A 15,313-nucleotide genomic window follows, 5' to 3' on the forward strand; every position below is an offset into this window, starting at 1 on the left:
TTTTTTTTTTTAAAGATTTTATTTATTTATTTGAGAGAGAGAATGAGAGAGAGAGAGCACATGAGAGGGGGGAGGGTCAGAGGGAGAAGCAGACCCCCTGCTGAGCAAGGAGCCCGATATGGGACTCGATCCCGGGACTCCAGGATCATGACCTGAGCCGAAGGCAGTCGCTTAACCAACTGAGCCACCCAGGCGCCCCTTAATAAACTCTTAGATATTTGTATTCCTTACAGTTTTTTGCTACTAAAACTATGAGCACTGGGTGTTATACGCAACTAATGAATCGTTGAATACTACATCAAAAGCTAATGATGTGCTATATGCTGGCTAATTGAACATAATAATAAAAAAAATCTTTTTATTCAAAAAAATAAAAGATAAAATAACATACTAAGTGAAAATGTTCACATAACCAGTATTTTGCTTTTAAGATAGGAATGGGTTTACTGCATTAATGGGAAGAACTTTTTCTGTAACACTAATCTTTACCGCTTTCCATATACATATGTATAAGTATGTATTTCTCCCTGCAGCTTCTATATTATAATGCTACCAACTTTGGACGCTATTTTCTTGTATTTTTTGCCAATATGATAATGTTAAATACTATCTTACAATTTAAAAATTTTTTATTTTCTAGTTATTAGAAAGGATATTTTCCAGGGTGCCTGGGTGGCTCAGTCCTTAAGTGTCTGCCTTTGGCTCAGGTCATGATCCCAGGGTCCTGGGATCCAGCCCAGCATCGGGCTCCCTGCTCCGCGGGAAGCCTGCTTCTCTCTCTCCCACTCCCCCTGCTTGTGTTCCCTCTCTTGCTTGTCTTTCTCTGTCAAATAAATAAATAAAATCTTTAAAAAAAAGAAAAAAGGATATTTTCCCTGCAGGTTTGTATGTGTTCATACAAATTGTCTGATTCCCCCAGATATTTAAAATTTTTTTCAATTGGGGGGGCACCTGCGTGGCTCAGTCGGTTAAACGTCTGCTTTTGGCTCAGGTCATGATCCCAGGGTCCTGGGATCGAGTCCCACATCGGGCTCCTTGCTCAGCAGAGAGCTTGCTTCTCCCTCTCCCTGCCGCTCTGCCTACTTGTGCTCTCTAACTCTCTGTCAAATAAATAAAATCAATCTTAAAAAAATTTCTTTTCAACTGGTATTGTGATATTTTTTATAAACCTGAAAAAACATCCACATGACTATAGCTCCTTCCTAGGAAAGGTGCACTACTTACAGTGCCTGGCAGCCACACTCTAGAGTATGTAACATCCGCACCATCCCCATCTTTCCTGTCTTATTTAAGAAATCTTTCCCTACTCCAAAATCATAAAGACAGTCTCCTATGCTGTCTTAAAAAGAATTATATTTTTGCTTTTCATATTTAAGTCTTTAATCCTTATGGAATTGATTTGGGTATAATATACAGTAAGTGTCCAACTTCATTTATTTTCCTTATAGATAACCAATTATTCCAGCACTACTTGATGGTCTTTTCTTTTTTTTTTTAAAGATTTTATTTATTTATTTGACAGAGAGGCAGGGAGAGAGGAAGCACAAGCAAGGGGAGCAGCAGAGGGAGAAGCAGGCCTCCTGCGGAGCAGGGAGCCCGATGTGGGGCTCGATCCTGGGACCCTGGGATCATGACCTGAGCTGAAGGCAGCCGCTTAACGAGTGAGCCACCCAGGCGCCCCGTCTTTTTTTCCTCTGCTATAATTATCAATGCCTTCTCTGTCATAAGTCAAGTTTCCATATAAACATGGGATGGTTTCTAGCATTACTGTTTCACTAGTCTACCTGTGAATTCCTGCATCAATAGATCACTGCCACAATTAAGATAGCCTCAAAATAAATCTTGGTATCTGGTACTGCCAGCCCTGTTGTACGTGACTCTTCTTCAAGGGTATCTTAGCTATTTTTTTAAAAAATATGCATTTCTACATAACAGAATCAGCCAGTTCCTCCAAGAACATTCTGTTGAGATTCCAACTGGAAATGCACTGAATTTATAGATCAATGTGGGGAGAACTGTTATTTTTACTTTTCTGTCCATGAATATTATCCTCCTCTCTCCTTAGATTATCTTCTAGTAAATTTCAAAAGTGTTCTATTTTATACATTTTTTAAAATATTTATTTATTTGAGAGAGCCTGTGAGCACAGGGGTGGGAAGGCAGAGGGAGAGGGACAAGCAGACTCCCCACTGAGCAGAGAGCCTGATGCGGGGATTGATCCCCGGACTCTGAGATCATGACCTGAGCCAAAGTCAGACACCCAACCGACTTAGCCACCGAGGCGCCCCTATGCATATTTTGTTAAAATTATAGCTTTTGATTTCCATTGCTATTATAAATGGGATCACTTCTTTTTTTCTTTTTAATTATATTTTCTAACTATTCCTTGCTGGTGTGGAGAAGGTTTTTCTATAAAGATCTTATATCTGGCAACACTGCTAAATTATTATCTCTACTATTTTGTGTAAGATTTTTTTTTTCCATTAAGAACTCATTCTGCAATTGACAGCACTTTTTTCCTTTCTAATCCTTATACCCTTTATTTCTTGTATTACTGTAAAACTTAAGGTTTCTAATAATACTAACAGTAGTAATTCAGGGCATCATAAGGATGTTCTATATCTTTTAGAAAATATTTCGGGGGGGTGCTGGGTGGCTTAGTCAGTTAAGCGTTTGACTCTTGATTTCAGCTCAGGTCATGATCTCAGGGTTATGAGATCGAGCCCTGTATTAGGCTCTGCGCATGGAGCCTGCTTAAGATTCTCTCTCCCTCTCACCTACATGTACTTTCTCTCTCTCTCAAAAAAAAAAAAAAAATCAACCTTTCTCTATTAATATGATGTTTGCTAGCTAAGGCTTTTTTATTTTTATTTTTTAAGATTTTATTAATTTGACAGAGACACAGTGAGAGAGGGAACACAAGCAGGGGGGAGTGGGAGAGGGAGAAGCAGGCTTCCCGCGGAGCAGGGAGCCCGATGCAGGGCTCGATCCCAGGACCCTGGGACCATGACCTGAGCCGAAGGCAGATGCTTAACGACTGAGCCACCCAGGCGCCCCATAGCTAAGTCTTTTTTAAAAAGCTATCCTTATTCAGATTAGTAAATTTCCATTCTGTAATAGTTCACTAAGTACTTTTTTTTTTAAATTTTATTATGTTATGTTAATCACCATATATTACATCATTAGTTTTTGATGTAGTGTTCCATGATTCATTGTTTGCGTATAACACTAAGTACTTTTAATCATAAATGGATGTTCATTTTAATCACAAGTGAACACGTTTTTTATCTATTGCAGTGATGACTGATTTTTAATGATAGGGTTTTAATTATAGTTTTAGAAATGTTAATGAGGATGTATTATGTGAACAGGTGTTATATTATTAAACTAAACCAATTAGTCATATGTTCTTTTACGTATTTTTCACATAAAAATAAAAATATATTGGGGCACCTGGGTGGCTTTAGTCAGTTAAGCGTCTGCCTTCGGCTCAGGTCATGATCCCAGGGTCCTGGGATCAAGCCCCGCATCGAGCCCCGCATCGGGCCCCCTGCTCAAGGAGTCCAGAGTCTGCTTCTCCCTCTCCTTCTGCTGCTTCCCCCGCTAGTGCTCACGTTTCTTCTCTTGCTTGCTCTCTCTCACATAAATACATAAAATCTTAAAATATATATATATATACACAATATGTAAAGTATATATATAATTATTTTTTCCTCCCAATGGACTCAATTTTCTGGTATTATGAGATTTTTTGTGTTAGTGTTCATGAGTGGGTTTGGGTAATTTTCCATGTATTTCTTTTCTGGCTTTGATATCAAAGTTATATTAGTCTCATAAAGAGCTGAGTTGGCTTCCCTCCTTTTCTATATTGTTTACAAATTCTTAGGGGAGATTTGTTTCCCTATTACCACCCCATTGCAAGGTTGAAACAGGCAAGTTTTCTTTGGTGTGGTAGGATTTATTTCTCATTCTCACACAGAGGTACAAGATCCTAGCTTTACACAGGTGTTTGCTATTAATTTTCCAGCCTCAGGCAGGGCCTAGACCCGGTCTCCTATCTTCCCATCCATTTGTCTATCAAGGCAGAGAGGCTCTGTGTCCTCTAAGTTTGGCAGAAACTCTCCAAGTGAGAGCTGGTTTTAGTATTTGAACCACTCACTTGTCCCACTTTGTTTTGACGTTTGCAAAACTCTGGACTTCAGTGCCAGCTCAGTGATGCTTTTAAAAATGTGTTATACAATTTATCCAGCATTTAAGCTCTTTCCGTTGGAAACGTTACTCAGGACACCTAATCTACTATACAGCCCAAACTGGAAACTGTGGTTGTCATTTTAGTCAATCCCCCCCTTTCATTTCTGCCATTTCCTCACACTGCTGCTTTCTCTCCCTGGGTCCAGACTCCTGCTTATTAGTGGTCTTATGCAAGCCAGGATTTCCCAAATCAGTCAGGTACTACTCATAGAAAACAATTTACAGAGATATTCTCTTCCTTCTTCAGGCAGTGTTCTCCTTCCTAAAGCTGCTGTACCTTCTCACTGCCCCAGTGCTTGTTTTCCCTACTCATTCATCTTTCAAAGGGCGAGATGTAGTCCCAGTATTTGCTAAAAAACAGAACAGATGCAGTGGCTTTTGCCATGCTTCACTCGACTAGCACAAGTTTACCTTGCTAAAATCTAAACCTGAATGTTAAGCTGGCACAGATAGCCTCTAGTTCAAACTGCAATGACAAGAAGAAATTCAACTAATGTTAAGTCTAGCAGATGGATGTTAGCTTCTCTCCAGATACTCAAGAACTATACCAGAGACCAACAGCAGGTAATTCTCTGAAAAATGCATGCATTGCTCCCACTGCTCTTCCTGTATTATCAGAGATTAGAGTGCTTTTCCATATATAATGAAGCACTTTAAGATGCACTGTGTATCTCCCCACTTCCTTCTTCTTGCCATGCAACAAGCTGAGGGCTAGAGTCCCAGTAAGGAAAGAGACAGGGATGAGATGACTTGCCTGCCCCAGTCTTAGCCTTAGACAGCAGGGACAATAAAGGGTTTTATCCTACTTCTCCTGAGGTCATTGTCTTCTGTTCTGCTCCCATTTAGTAAACAGAGCATAAGGTATACATCTGAACAACATACTTCCTAATCCAGTGTCACCAACAAGACTACAAACATTTCTTCACGGTTGTCTTCCCTTTTAGTTTAGAGAGTTCTTTGTGGGTATTTTAAAGGAAACTTCAGAGGAAATTATTTTTGCATTTATATATTCAGAATTTTTCAGCTTATCACACAATTTACAACAAACACACTGAAAACAAATTTATAGACTTCAGAAAATTACCTGTCATGTTTGATCCTTGCTAAGAGAGGCTCCAGCCATCCCACTGTACATTCACAGTGAGCATCTAAGAAGGTGATCACTTGGCCTTTAGACACAGCAGCTCCTTTTAATCTAGCTCTGATCAATCCAGAACGTTGTTCCATTCGAATTACATGAACTGGTACTTTTAATTTTTTCACGTAACTCTCTAGTGGTCTTTTCAAAAAGTCTGAAAAATTCACAAAACAAAGCAAAAAATAATATGAAAAGACTGACCTGGTGCTTCCCAGATGTAAAGCAATTTTTTTTCTGACGTGCAATATTCATTCACCACCTATTTACTGAGCACTTTTAGTGAAGCTCCCTGACTCACAAACCCATTTCACTACAGGGAGCCTTTTTATTTCCTGAGAGCATGTCCTAGAGTTGCCTCTACCTTATTACATGAAGAATTAGGAGAAGCCTTTGGGCTCAGGCTCAATCAAAGACAGACATGTCACCATAGTTCCCTAAGCAACTCTTGTCAGCTCACTTCTTTTTCTAATCATGCTTAAGGATCAGGAGTAGAAAAAAAGTAGTTCAAGAGCATTAAATCCAGACCTCAATAGACAGAAGAAACAGAATATGCAACAGCTGTTAGAATTCAGACAATTGTGGGATTTCTTCAAAATCCAACCCTAAACCAACTGTCTTATTGACTACCACAGTCTCTGACCATGTATTTCTTCTATCAGGAGGCAGGGAGTGAGGTCAAGCTCAGAAGGTAAATGCTGGACCAAAGAGAGTTCCTTAGCAGACAAGTAGGTCTAAGTCACAAAAGTCTCAAGAGGGAAGCGCAACTGAAGGAAAAGGGGGAAAAAGGAAAGGGAGAGGAAGTGGTTGTGTGAAACCAGTGGTTGCGTGAAATCCTGGAGTGTTCAGATAGAGGTTATGCCTCTAAGCCAAGGAAGTCTTGCCTCCAAAGTACATATCTGACTTTAAAAACCAGGAAAGGGGGCACCTGGGTAGCTCAGTCGTTAAGTGTCCAAGGCTCAGAATCTAAAACGAACTGATCAAAGTGACACAGCTTGTTAAGGGGTGGATCCAAGATTCAAACCCAGGTCTGCCTGACTTCAAAGCTCATCTTTTCATCCACAACAAGAAGTCCTAGAAGGGAACTAGAGAGAGAACAATTCAGGAGCATGGAATCACCTGAGCTGACACAAATTTAAATTACTTTACGTCCAGAGTTTGATGGACTCCCATGTGACAGGGTGTGGGATATATTCTAGTGCTTCAGACCGGTTGAGGTTGGGTGTGTCATATGCAAGATGTCTCCCAATAAGCTTTCCCAAAAATATCAGACAGCTTAAAGTCTTCTTAAGAATCAAAGCAATCTAATTCCCAAGTCCCACGTCTTTGAAAGTTAAAATACTCTGTCCTATCTATAAATAAAATGAAAAATGCATGATTCTCTGGTCTGGCAGCTCAAAAAAGTTGCCATTCCACAAATTTTCTTGGCATCTTTGTTCCACATCTTCGTGGCCTTCATGCAATAAGGCTAAGAAATAGGTGTCTTCCTAACAGAGGATATAGAATTATGACCCAGGGCTAATTCTATAAAAATGAAGCCACGGGGGGTTAAGTGATTATGGGTAGAAGCTACTATGTCATCTAAAAATAAGGGAGAATCTTGTTTATCAGAGTATCTTTATAGCTATTAGCCTATAAATGGATCCCTAGGCATCTCTCCATCAGGGAATGTGAGGCTGCCAGAGAGTATGTCAGGGAAAATTTCACTGCTTACAGCAATATCTGAGAAATCTTAGCCATAAGTCTAAAGAGCAGTCGAAAGAACAAGTAATTTAGAGTCTAAAAAATCTGACTCCTAATCCCTACTAAATAAGAATCTCTGCTTCCTTTTGTGACAAAGATGAGAAAAACAACAGTCATCTCAGATTAGGACCACTGAATCAGTTCTAAGTCTTAAGATAACCTTCTGAGATGACAATCACATAACTTCTGACACGAAGTAGGGATTCATCCAGACTGTCTTCACTTTAGACCCTGTAACAATGAAGTTATGAGACGTGACGTACGTAGAAGTTAAGAGGTCAAGCGCTAGGTTTACGCTAAGCCTCATCAGTAAAACAGGGATAATTATAGCACCTACTTCATACGTAATTAATGGAGCTGCTGACAACTCAGCAGTCAACTGGGAAATCGGGTAGCCTGAGGCCATAAGCAAACCAGGCATGCTAATGCGACCGAATTAGAAGTCTGCACAGACAAGAAGTAAAGGCAAGAATTAACTGACTGGTAGATTACTCTTTCATTCACTCATTAAATTCTGAACTGTTTATGCAGTAAGTGCTGTGGGCACTGAAGAAAGAGTGATGACCACACAGCCCTGATGGAGTGTACAGTCTAGCAGGGGAGATGGTCATTAAACAGACAGAGAAATAGTTAAAACTCTGATGAGAGCCATGGAGTGTAGTGTTCCAAAACACGTTCAGAGGGACATGACCTGGTCTCAGGAGTTCAAGGAAGGCCTCTCTAAATATATCTTGATTCTGAGTAAACATGTGAGGTGAACTGTGGGGATGGGGTGGGCAGGGGATGGTTTGGGATGTGAGGAGAGATGCAGGCAGAGGCCGGGTTATACAGGCCTCCGAGGAACAGGGTTAGACAGAAGTGCCAAGATCAGAGTGGCGTGTTTAAAAGCTCCCGGTGCATGCAGTGTGGGAAACAGAGGGGGAGGGGGAGGAGACCAGGGCAGGGAGACCAGACCAGTAGTCTGTTTCAGTAGCCTCGGTGAGAAGTGAGGGTGCCTTGCTTGTGTCTCATGAGTAAGAAAGGCAAACTTAAAGAGTTACATAAAAACAGAGCTTGCTCTGGGTTCCGGGGCCCAAGAGTGACCACCCAAACAAGAGAGCCAAAGAAAATTACACTAGAGAATTCTCAGTCTGGTTAGAAGGACTACAGTTATAACCACAACAACACAATACCTAGTGGTTCCCAACTATCTGAAATCGTGAACCACACACCTGAGGCTCTCCAGGCAGGAAGATGAAGGAGAACCAGACTCCTGACTGGGGGCTCTGGGGTAGGACTCCAGGGCCCTGCTTAGTGACCAAGAGCCGCAAGTGGAGCCGTGAAATAGACCTCTGCCCATGTTTCTCTTATAGATTTGTACAGGCAGGGTGATTAAGAAGGGCCCACATGAGGAAGGGAAAATATAATTGGTATATGTGACTTTGTCACGTTAGAGCTGTGGGCACATGTGTCTTTGATTAGGTCATGTCCTACAAAAACGTGCTCTTACACACAGTCCTCCCAGGCACACAACAGAATATCAGAGAACACAAAGGAGGAAATGGAAAAATAATTCATTTCATCTGAGGAAAGACAGCTCTCCTTAAGTAATATTTAATTTAGCAAATATCAACATATAAGTAGAACAAACACTAGTCACTTGCAGACTCAATGTTTGTATATATTTCTAATTATGAACTTAAGCTAATTTTCTTAAAGAGGGATTAATTAACTCCTAGCAAACAATTATCCACATGAGGGTTTACACTTCTATTGTCAACAATAACTCTGTTTTAAGTGTGCTATTCTTAACTTCTAACAGCTCACTCATTTTGACATTAATTACATTATATACTATTATTTAAATGCTTTGTGTGTTTATAAATGGTCATCTTAATCACATTAAGGAGGTAAGCTATATTATTTTTTGTTTGTACTTCTACAATCTGGCACAGTGGTGAGACTTAAACTGTTATTAATGTGAAATTACTTCCCATAATTAAGACACGAAGTGATTAACTGTGATTAAATTTACTACTTAGTATAGTCATGGAAGGAGAAGGTAAAATACTTAAACCATCTTAGTAAATGCAGGGAGAGATTAGGCAAGAAAGCTGAAGTAGCAAAAGAGCTTGAAATGATGGTCAGGAAATCTAAGGCTGGTCAAGGAAGGAAGGAAGAGCCATTTTCTGTAGTTCTTCCAAATTTCTCTCATGGGAGCACAGGAATATTGGGGGAACGACACCAATGATCCTCACCAGCGCTGTGAAAAAAAAAAGCCCGCAAAATGCTAGGTATGTCTGAGTTTAACAGGTTTCTCTACAGATGGGACTTGACAGAGCCTTTTCTCCATTACCCCGTGGTGTAAAATCTCCATGAAGGATTCAAAATAAATAATGTTAGCTCAAGGTACTTTTAATTAATATAACTTTCCCAGAAGAGTGTTTCATGAGATAGTCTGAGAGATTCTAAGCTTGTGAAAAATTCTGAGATTCCCAGAAGAGTAAGAGTCATTGTAGAAATTTATTATGAGGTTGGAGTCATATTACCTACCACTCTCTCCTAAGTTCCTTCCTCATCCCTTTACGTAACTAGCTATAGATCATTCCTGAACCTAGGAATGGAGAAAATGGGAAAACCTAAGAAGAATCTGGAGAAGGCTTGCCCAGCTAAGGCTCCATTTTCCTGTCGGAGGTACTTGGCACTGCACATGGACTCAGTTTCTCCATCCCGGCTCTAAAGAGGATCCAGTCTCTCTCCATTAGCTTACGGCTGCAGCTTCCCACAAGGAAGATTCCAACAAAATCATGTGGGTTTTTTTCACTGTTCTGCATAAATGTTTATATTATATAGCATTATTTCTTTTTAAAACAAGATTAAGCGGTGACACAAATGCTAATTAAGGTAATATTTTAAGTTGCACAAGGGCGTAAATTTTTTGTATATGTGAATGAGTCCAAATGCCACCAATATTTTCAGGATACGCTAGAAGTCTGTATAAAATCACTGGGTCAAAAGTAATGCCGACGTTCCATAACTGCTAGTGATAAGGGCCGCCGCACAGGACCGGCAGTGAGCGTGGCTTACAGCTCACCTCTTTCGCTGGCGTCATCTACCAGGACAATTTCTTGTAGCACGTGTCTTGGTGAGCGGCTAACGACACTGTGGACGGTTCGCAGAAGTGTGCTCCAAGCCTCGTTGTGGAAAACAATCACCACACTTGTTGTAGGGAGACTATCTGGATACACCTTTGTCTTACACCTGGAGACAAAGCAAATGCCTTTATCAGAAGTGGCTGTTAGCACAGCAAAGTCGATGCATCTGGAGTAGAAGGGGCAAGAGAACAACAAAAACAGTTGGCTCTACTGGTGGAACTCTTGGTAACTGTTCATTTACTGAAGTTTTGGTTAATGTTGCAGGTTTAATAAATAGTACCTATTTAAAGTTGTATGTTTAGATTTAGACATGTTTACATTTAAATTATCTTAAAGATGTCAACTGTATTCTTAAAATTAGGCACCTCGGGCGCCTGGGTGGCTCAGTTGGTTAAGCGACTGCCTTCGGCTCAGGTCATGATCCTGGAGTCCCTGGATCAAGTCCCGCATCGGGCTCCCTGCTTGGCAGGGAGCCTGCTTCTCCCTCTGACCCTCCCCCCTCTCATGTGCTCTCTCTCTCTCATTCTCTCTGTCTCAAATAAATAAATAAAATCTTTTAAAAATAAATAAATAAATAATAAAATAAAAAAATTTAAAAAAATAAAATAAAATTAGGCACCTCTTCCTGATCAATGTTTTCTGTTGATTCACTTTAATGGACAATGTACTAAGACTACATCATCATTCTGAAACTGAATGTGTTTCAAGAATCCAATTGGACAAAAAAATCAGAACCACTAAAAGTCTATGCAGTTTAATAATCTAAACAAAAAAAAATACCTTCCACAAAAGAAGAGAACTAATATTTACTGAGTATCTATTTTGTATTAGGCACAGAAGCTTCCTAATAATTCTGTGAGGTACCTGGAGCCACATTTCACAGAGAAGCTGAGGACAGACACATGAGGGATTGGCAGAGCCTGGCTGGGGACTCCACAGTCCATGCTCTGTTGAACAAACGCTTGATGCTGCTTCCTCCAGTGAAATACCAACATGCATCTTGTGTAGTAAAAACTACATCTGAAATGCAACCATCAAAAAGACCAAACACACCCAAAATATATGCACATAAAAATCAATGTATTAGTTGTATGTTTCCAGCGCTTTGTTAGGCAACATGGTCTCTCTTCCTCCAGTCTCGTTAGTGGATGGAACTACCAGAGCTGAGGACAGTAACGGGGGTAAGCAACCAGACATCAGGGGATGCGGTTTAGAACACAGCCTCCTAAAACATGTACATGAAATTCTTTCGTAGGTATCTTCAAACTGCAACCGTTGGCTCCAGCCCTCTCTTTCCACCTTATTTCCAGCTCTCACAAGCTCCTCAAACCTTGTGGTCTCTCCAATGTCATGTGCTATACCCGCCAGTGGGAGTGAAGACAGGAAAGAAGGGGAAAAAAAACAGGAAAAATGCCAACGAACCCCTCTTCAGAAGCGGCCATGACGACCTAGCTACGGAGTGCCACCCTAGGGCTGCTGGCTGGCAGCTGGAAGAAAAGGGAAATGAGAGGGAAAAGACATGACAAGGGACAGGGGCTGAAAGAAGGAGAAACAGAAGGTGAAGGAGAGTTCACTGTGGGCCCATCAACACCAGTTCCACCTCTCTCCAAGGAGGAAAGGAGAAACAAATAGCTTCCATTGTCCTTCATTATATCCCTCTTCAGCCCCTACCATCGTCTTGACCATTCCCCAGGCCCCTTCACAGTGTGCTCTCCAGCTCCTACTACTAATAGCCCCACTCCTGTTCACTGGCCCAAAGCCTCCTTTCCACATCCCAGTCCATGCCCCTCACCCTGGGTTCACCCAAGCCCCAATAGGAGGCCACCACATAGCCTGCTGCCCTGTCTACAGCTTTCTTCCTCCAAGTCTGGGCCGCAGAGGTGAGGCCCAGAAGACCAGGTGCTTAGGCTCTGGGAAGGATAATGTGCCCTTAACATTCCAAATAATACTTCTGAGAACAGCTTCCCATCAAAACTGTTGTGTTATAAACAGTGGCTAGATTATACATTTATACTCAATACTATGCTTCAGGTACATCATAGGTTTCATGTTTTCATCCTGAATGCCTGACTCACAGACTACTGGCACAGGACTGTGAAATCAGGAATGGGCCTGTATATGGGTAAAGGGGTTCAGAAAAAACAGTATTGGTAGCCATGTGCACGGCTAGCAAGTGGACAGGAAGAAGAGAAAATTCTGAGCACAGATTCTGTAGAAGAAAAGTAATAAGCCAGATTTATTTCTTGGAAGGTACAGGAAAGAATTCAATTCCGAAACTATATGGAAAGGAAGACCATAAAGACAGTAAGAACACTAGAAATAGAGACTAAAATGGGAATCATTCACAGGAGGATGGAAGAATCACAAAGCAAAGCACATATTAGGATCCAGACAAAAAGGAAATAATTTCCTAAATCAAAGAGTTAAATTTAATCATTCAGAGAACACAGCAAATTCATAAATATTCTCTCAAAATAACATAGGAAATATAGAGAAAGTATGAAAAAGTCAACATAACTGATCTCAGAACAGGTAAACCCCACCCCAACCTGGGAAATACACAAGGCACTCAAGGAGAACCTTCTAGTTAAGCTACTCCCATGGAGGGACCACCTGTCCCCATGGAGGTGGAAGTGGGGGATCCTTCTGGGGGTGGGGGACACAGAGCTGAGGGTTAGCAGGAAGGCCATGTTAACAGCTGTGTTACCAAGCAGCTTTTTTCCACCCTGTCCCAACTGAGTCTTTCATCCTGAGAAATGAAAATTAGCCAGTGTAGGGTTGTGCTACTTTAAAAAAAAAAACTTACATGCAGGTTTAACAACAGGGTGTGGGTTGGGGAAAGAGGGAAAAGAGGCTTAACTTTTTACTGAAATTATAATATACATACAAAAAAGCGGACAGATCGTTAAGTATGCAACTGAATGAATTTCCACCAAATGAATGCATCAAGTAGTCAGCACCCAGATGAAGAGACTGTGATCTACACCCCAGAGGTTTCTTTTGTGCCCCCTCCCAAAGTAACCAGTATGCTGGACCTTTAGCATTACAGATGAGTTCTGCCCTTTTTTTTTTTGAACTTTAAAGGGAATAATATAGAGCAGTATATTGCTCTCAAACTTTGTGACTCATAACCCCTTCATGTGTTTAAAAACTGATGATCCCAAAGTGCTTTTATATAGAGTATAGCTGTTGGTATTTACATTATAAACGTTTTAAAACAAAATTTTATTTGATTTTTAAAAAATTTTTTTAAGATTATTTGACTTTTAAGATTTTATTTATTTATTTGAGAGAGAGAGAGAGAAACAGCATGAGAGGGGAGAGGGTCAGAGGGAGAAGCAGGCTTCCCGCCGAGCAGGGAGCCTGATGCAGGGCTCAATCCCAGGACTCTGGGATCATGACCTGAGCCGAAGGCAGTCGCTTAACCAACTGAGCCACCCAGGCGCCCTATTTATTTATTTGAGAGAGAGTGAATGAGAACGAGCGCGCACATGAGAGGGGGGAAGGGTCAGAGGGAGAAGCAGGCTCCCTGCTGAGCAGGGAGCCCAATGTGGGACTCGATCCTGGGACTCCAGGATCATGACCTGAGCCGAAGGCAGTTGCCCAACCAACTGAGCCACCCAGGCACCCTAAAACAGAAAATTTTAAAACCTAAGACTCTACAAACACATATTATGGTCTTAGAGAGCTGATCCATCACTATCACAGAGTGTGCCCATTATGGATTTATTGCGTCTTACCTCTAAATACACCCTCCACTGCCTGCTCTGTGGTGATGGAACCGGCTCCTGTAAGCATTTCTTCTCGCGGCTGGCAAGAGGCATACATAAGCTTTGTCAGGCATGCACACAGAGGGTGTTGGAGGGGCACTGTGGGAAGTAGGAACTTCCCTTCCTGGTTCCAGCACGCTTCCACTTTTCTTCTCCTTCCTACTTTGGTGCTGCCAGCAGAGTGTGTGGTGGACACCCAGATGCATTACCCCACTGAGTTTCAGCAGCACCCACACTCTCAGGCAGATTCTCAGTAAGTCTCCCAGGTCCCTCAGCAGCTGGCTTCCCAGTTTTGGCTTTCTGCACCGCAGAAGGGTGGTTCCTGTTTGCCAGCTCTGGCTCTTATTTCCTGCCCAAATGCATTTCAAGTATATTTCCTGCTTATTAGGCCTGCCTACCAGCCCTCACTCTGGAGGGTACTGCGTGCCAGGTCCCGCCAAGGGGAACCACCATCCGGTGAGCAGCAATCACAGCTTCTCCAATGAGGTCTGAACTCCAGCATTAGGAAGCAGGCTCCCTTTCAACGTTTTTCATTCCTTTGTACTCTCAACCCTAGGATATACTATATGACTGTCTTTATCTCCTTACAGTTAACCAAGCTTTTTCTGTTCAAATTATTGTGTGATTTCGGTTTCCCTGCTAGACCCTGATCCATACAGCTTCTCAAACTCCATGGTGCGCTAGTTGAAGAATAAGAGCAAAAGGGGCAAATAAATGTCTTGGTATCATTATGAAAACTTTTTGACCTTGCAGACTCCCTGAAAGGATCTGAAGGACCTCCAAAAGTCCCAGGACCACACTTTAAGAACTACTGATACAGAGCATATTCTTTTGTGTCTCAATTCTTTCCTTCAACATTGCTTGAGTATCATCCATGTTGTATGGGCAAGTTTATTTTTACTGCTGCATAGTATTCCTTTAAAGGAAGATATATGTGTGTGTGTGTATACACACACACACACACATACACACATACCTACATCATAGTTTCTTTTCTGTTCGAATATTTATGGACATTAGGATACTTTCCAGTCTAGGCTACTATAAACAGTGCTGTGAAAACCACTCATGTATACGTCTTTTGGTGACTACATGTATGCATTTTTGTATTATTGGGCAATAGGGTATATACAGGCTCAGTTTTAGTAGATACCAAGAAATGGTTTTCCAAAGAGGATGTAGTAATTTCCACTCTCACCTGCATTGTGTCATAGTTTCAGTTGTTCCACATGCCTACCAACAGCGTCATTTTTTTGAAGGGGGTAATAAGTTCTCTGAGT

At 41.4% G+C, this 15,313-nt stretch overlaps 1 protein-coding gene across 1 annotated transcript in view; it reads right to left on the reverse strand.

Annotated features, from left to right (window-relative positions):
* The window catches only part of GALNT1 (polypeptide N-acetylgalactosaminyltransferase 1), a 162,519-nt gene that overhangs the window by 55,288 nt on the left and 91,918 nt on the right, over positions 1-15,313 (reverse strand). Inside the window, exons 5-6 of the mRNA XM_081802511.1 lie at positions 10,203-10,369; positions 5,336-5,543 (exon numbers count right to left, since the gene is read on the reverse strand). Coding sequence (XP_081658637.1) covers positions 5,336-5,543; positions 10,203-10,369 — 375 coding nt within the window. The remainder of the gene's footprint in view (positions 1-5,335; positions 5,544-10,202; positions 10,370-15,313) is intronic.

The sequence above is a fragment of the Leptonychotes weddellii genome, chromosome 13 (genome assembly GCF_054177405.1).
Source record: "Leptonychotes weddellii isolate Sample4059 chromosome 13, ASM5417740v2, whole genome shotgun sequence".
NCBI classification, from domain to species: domain Eukaryota; kingdom Metazoa; phylum Chordata; class Mammalia; order Carnivora; family Phocidae; genus Leptonychotes; species Leptonychotes weddellii.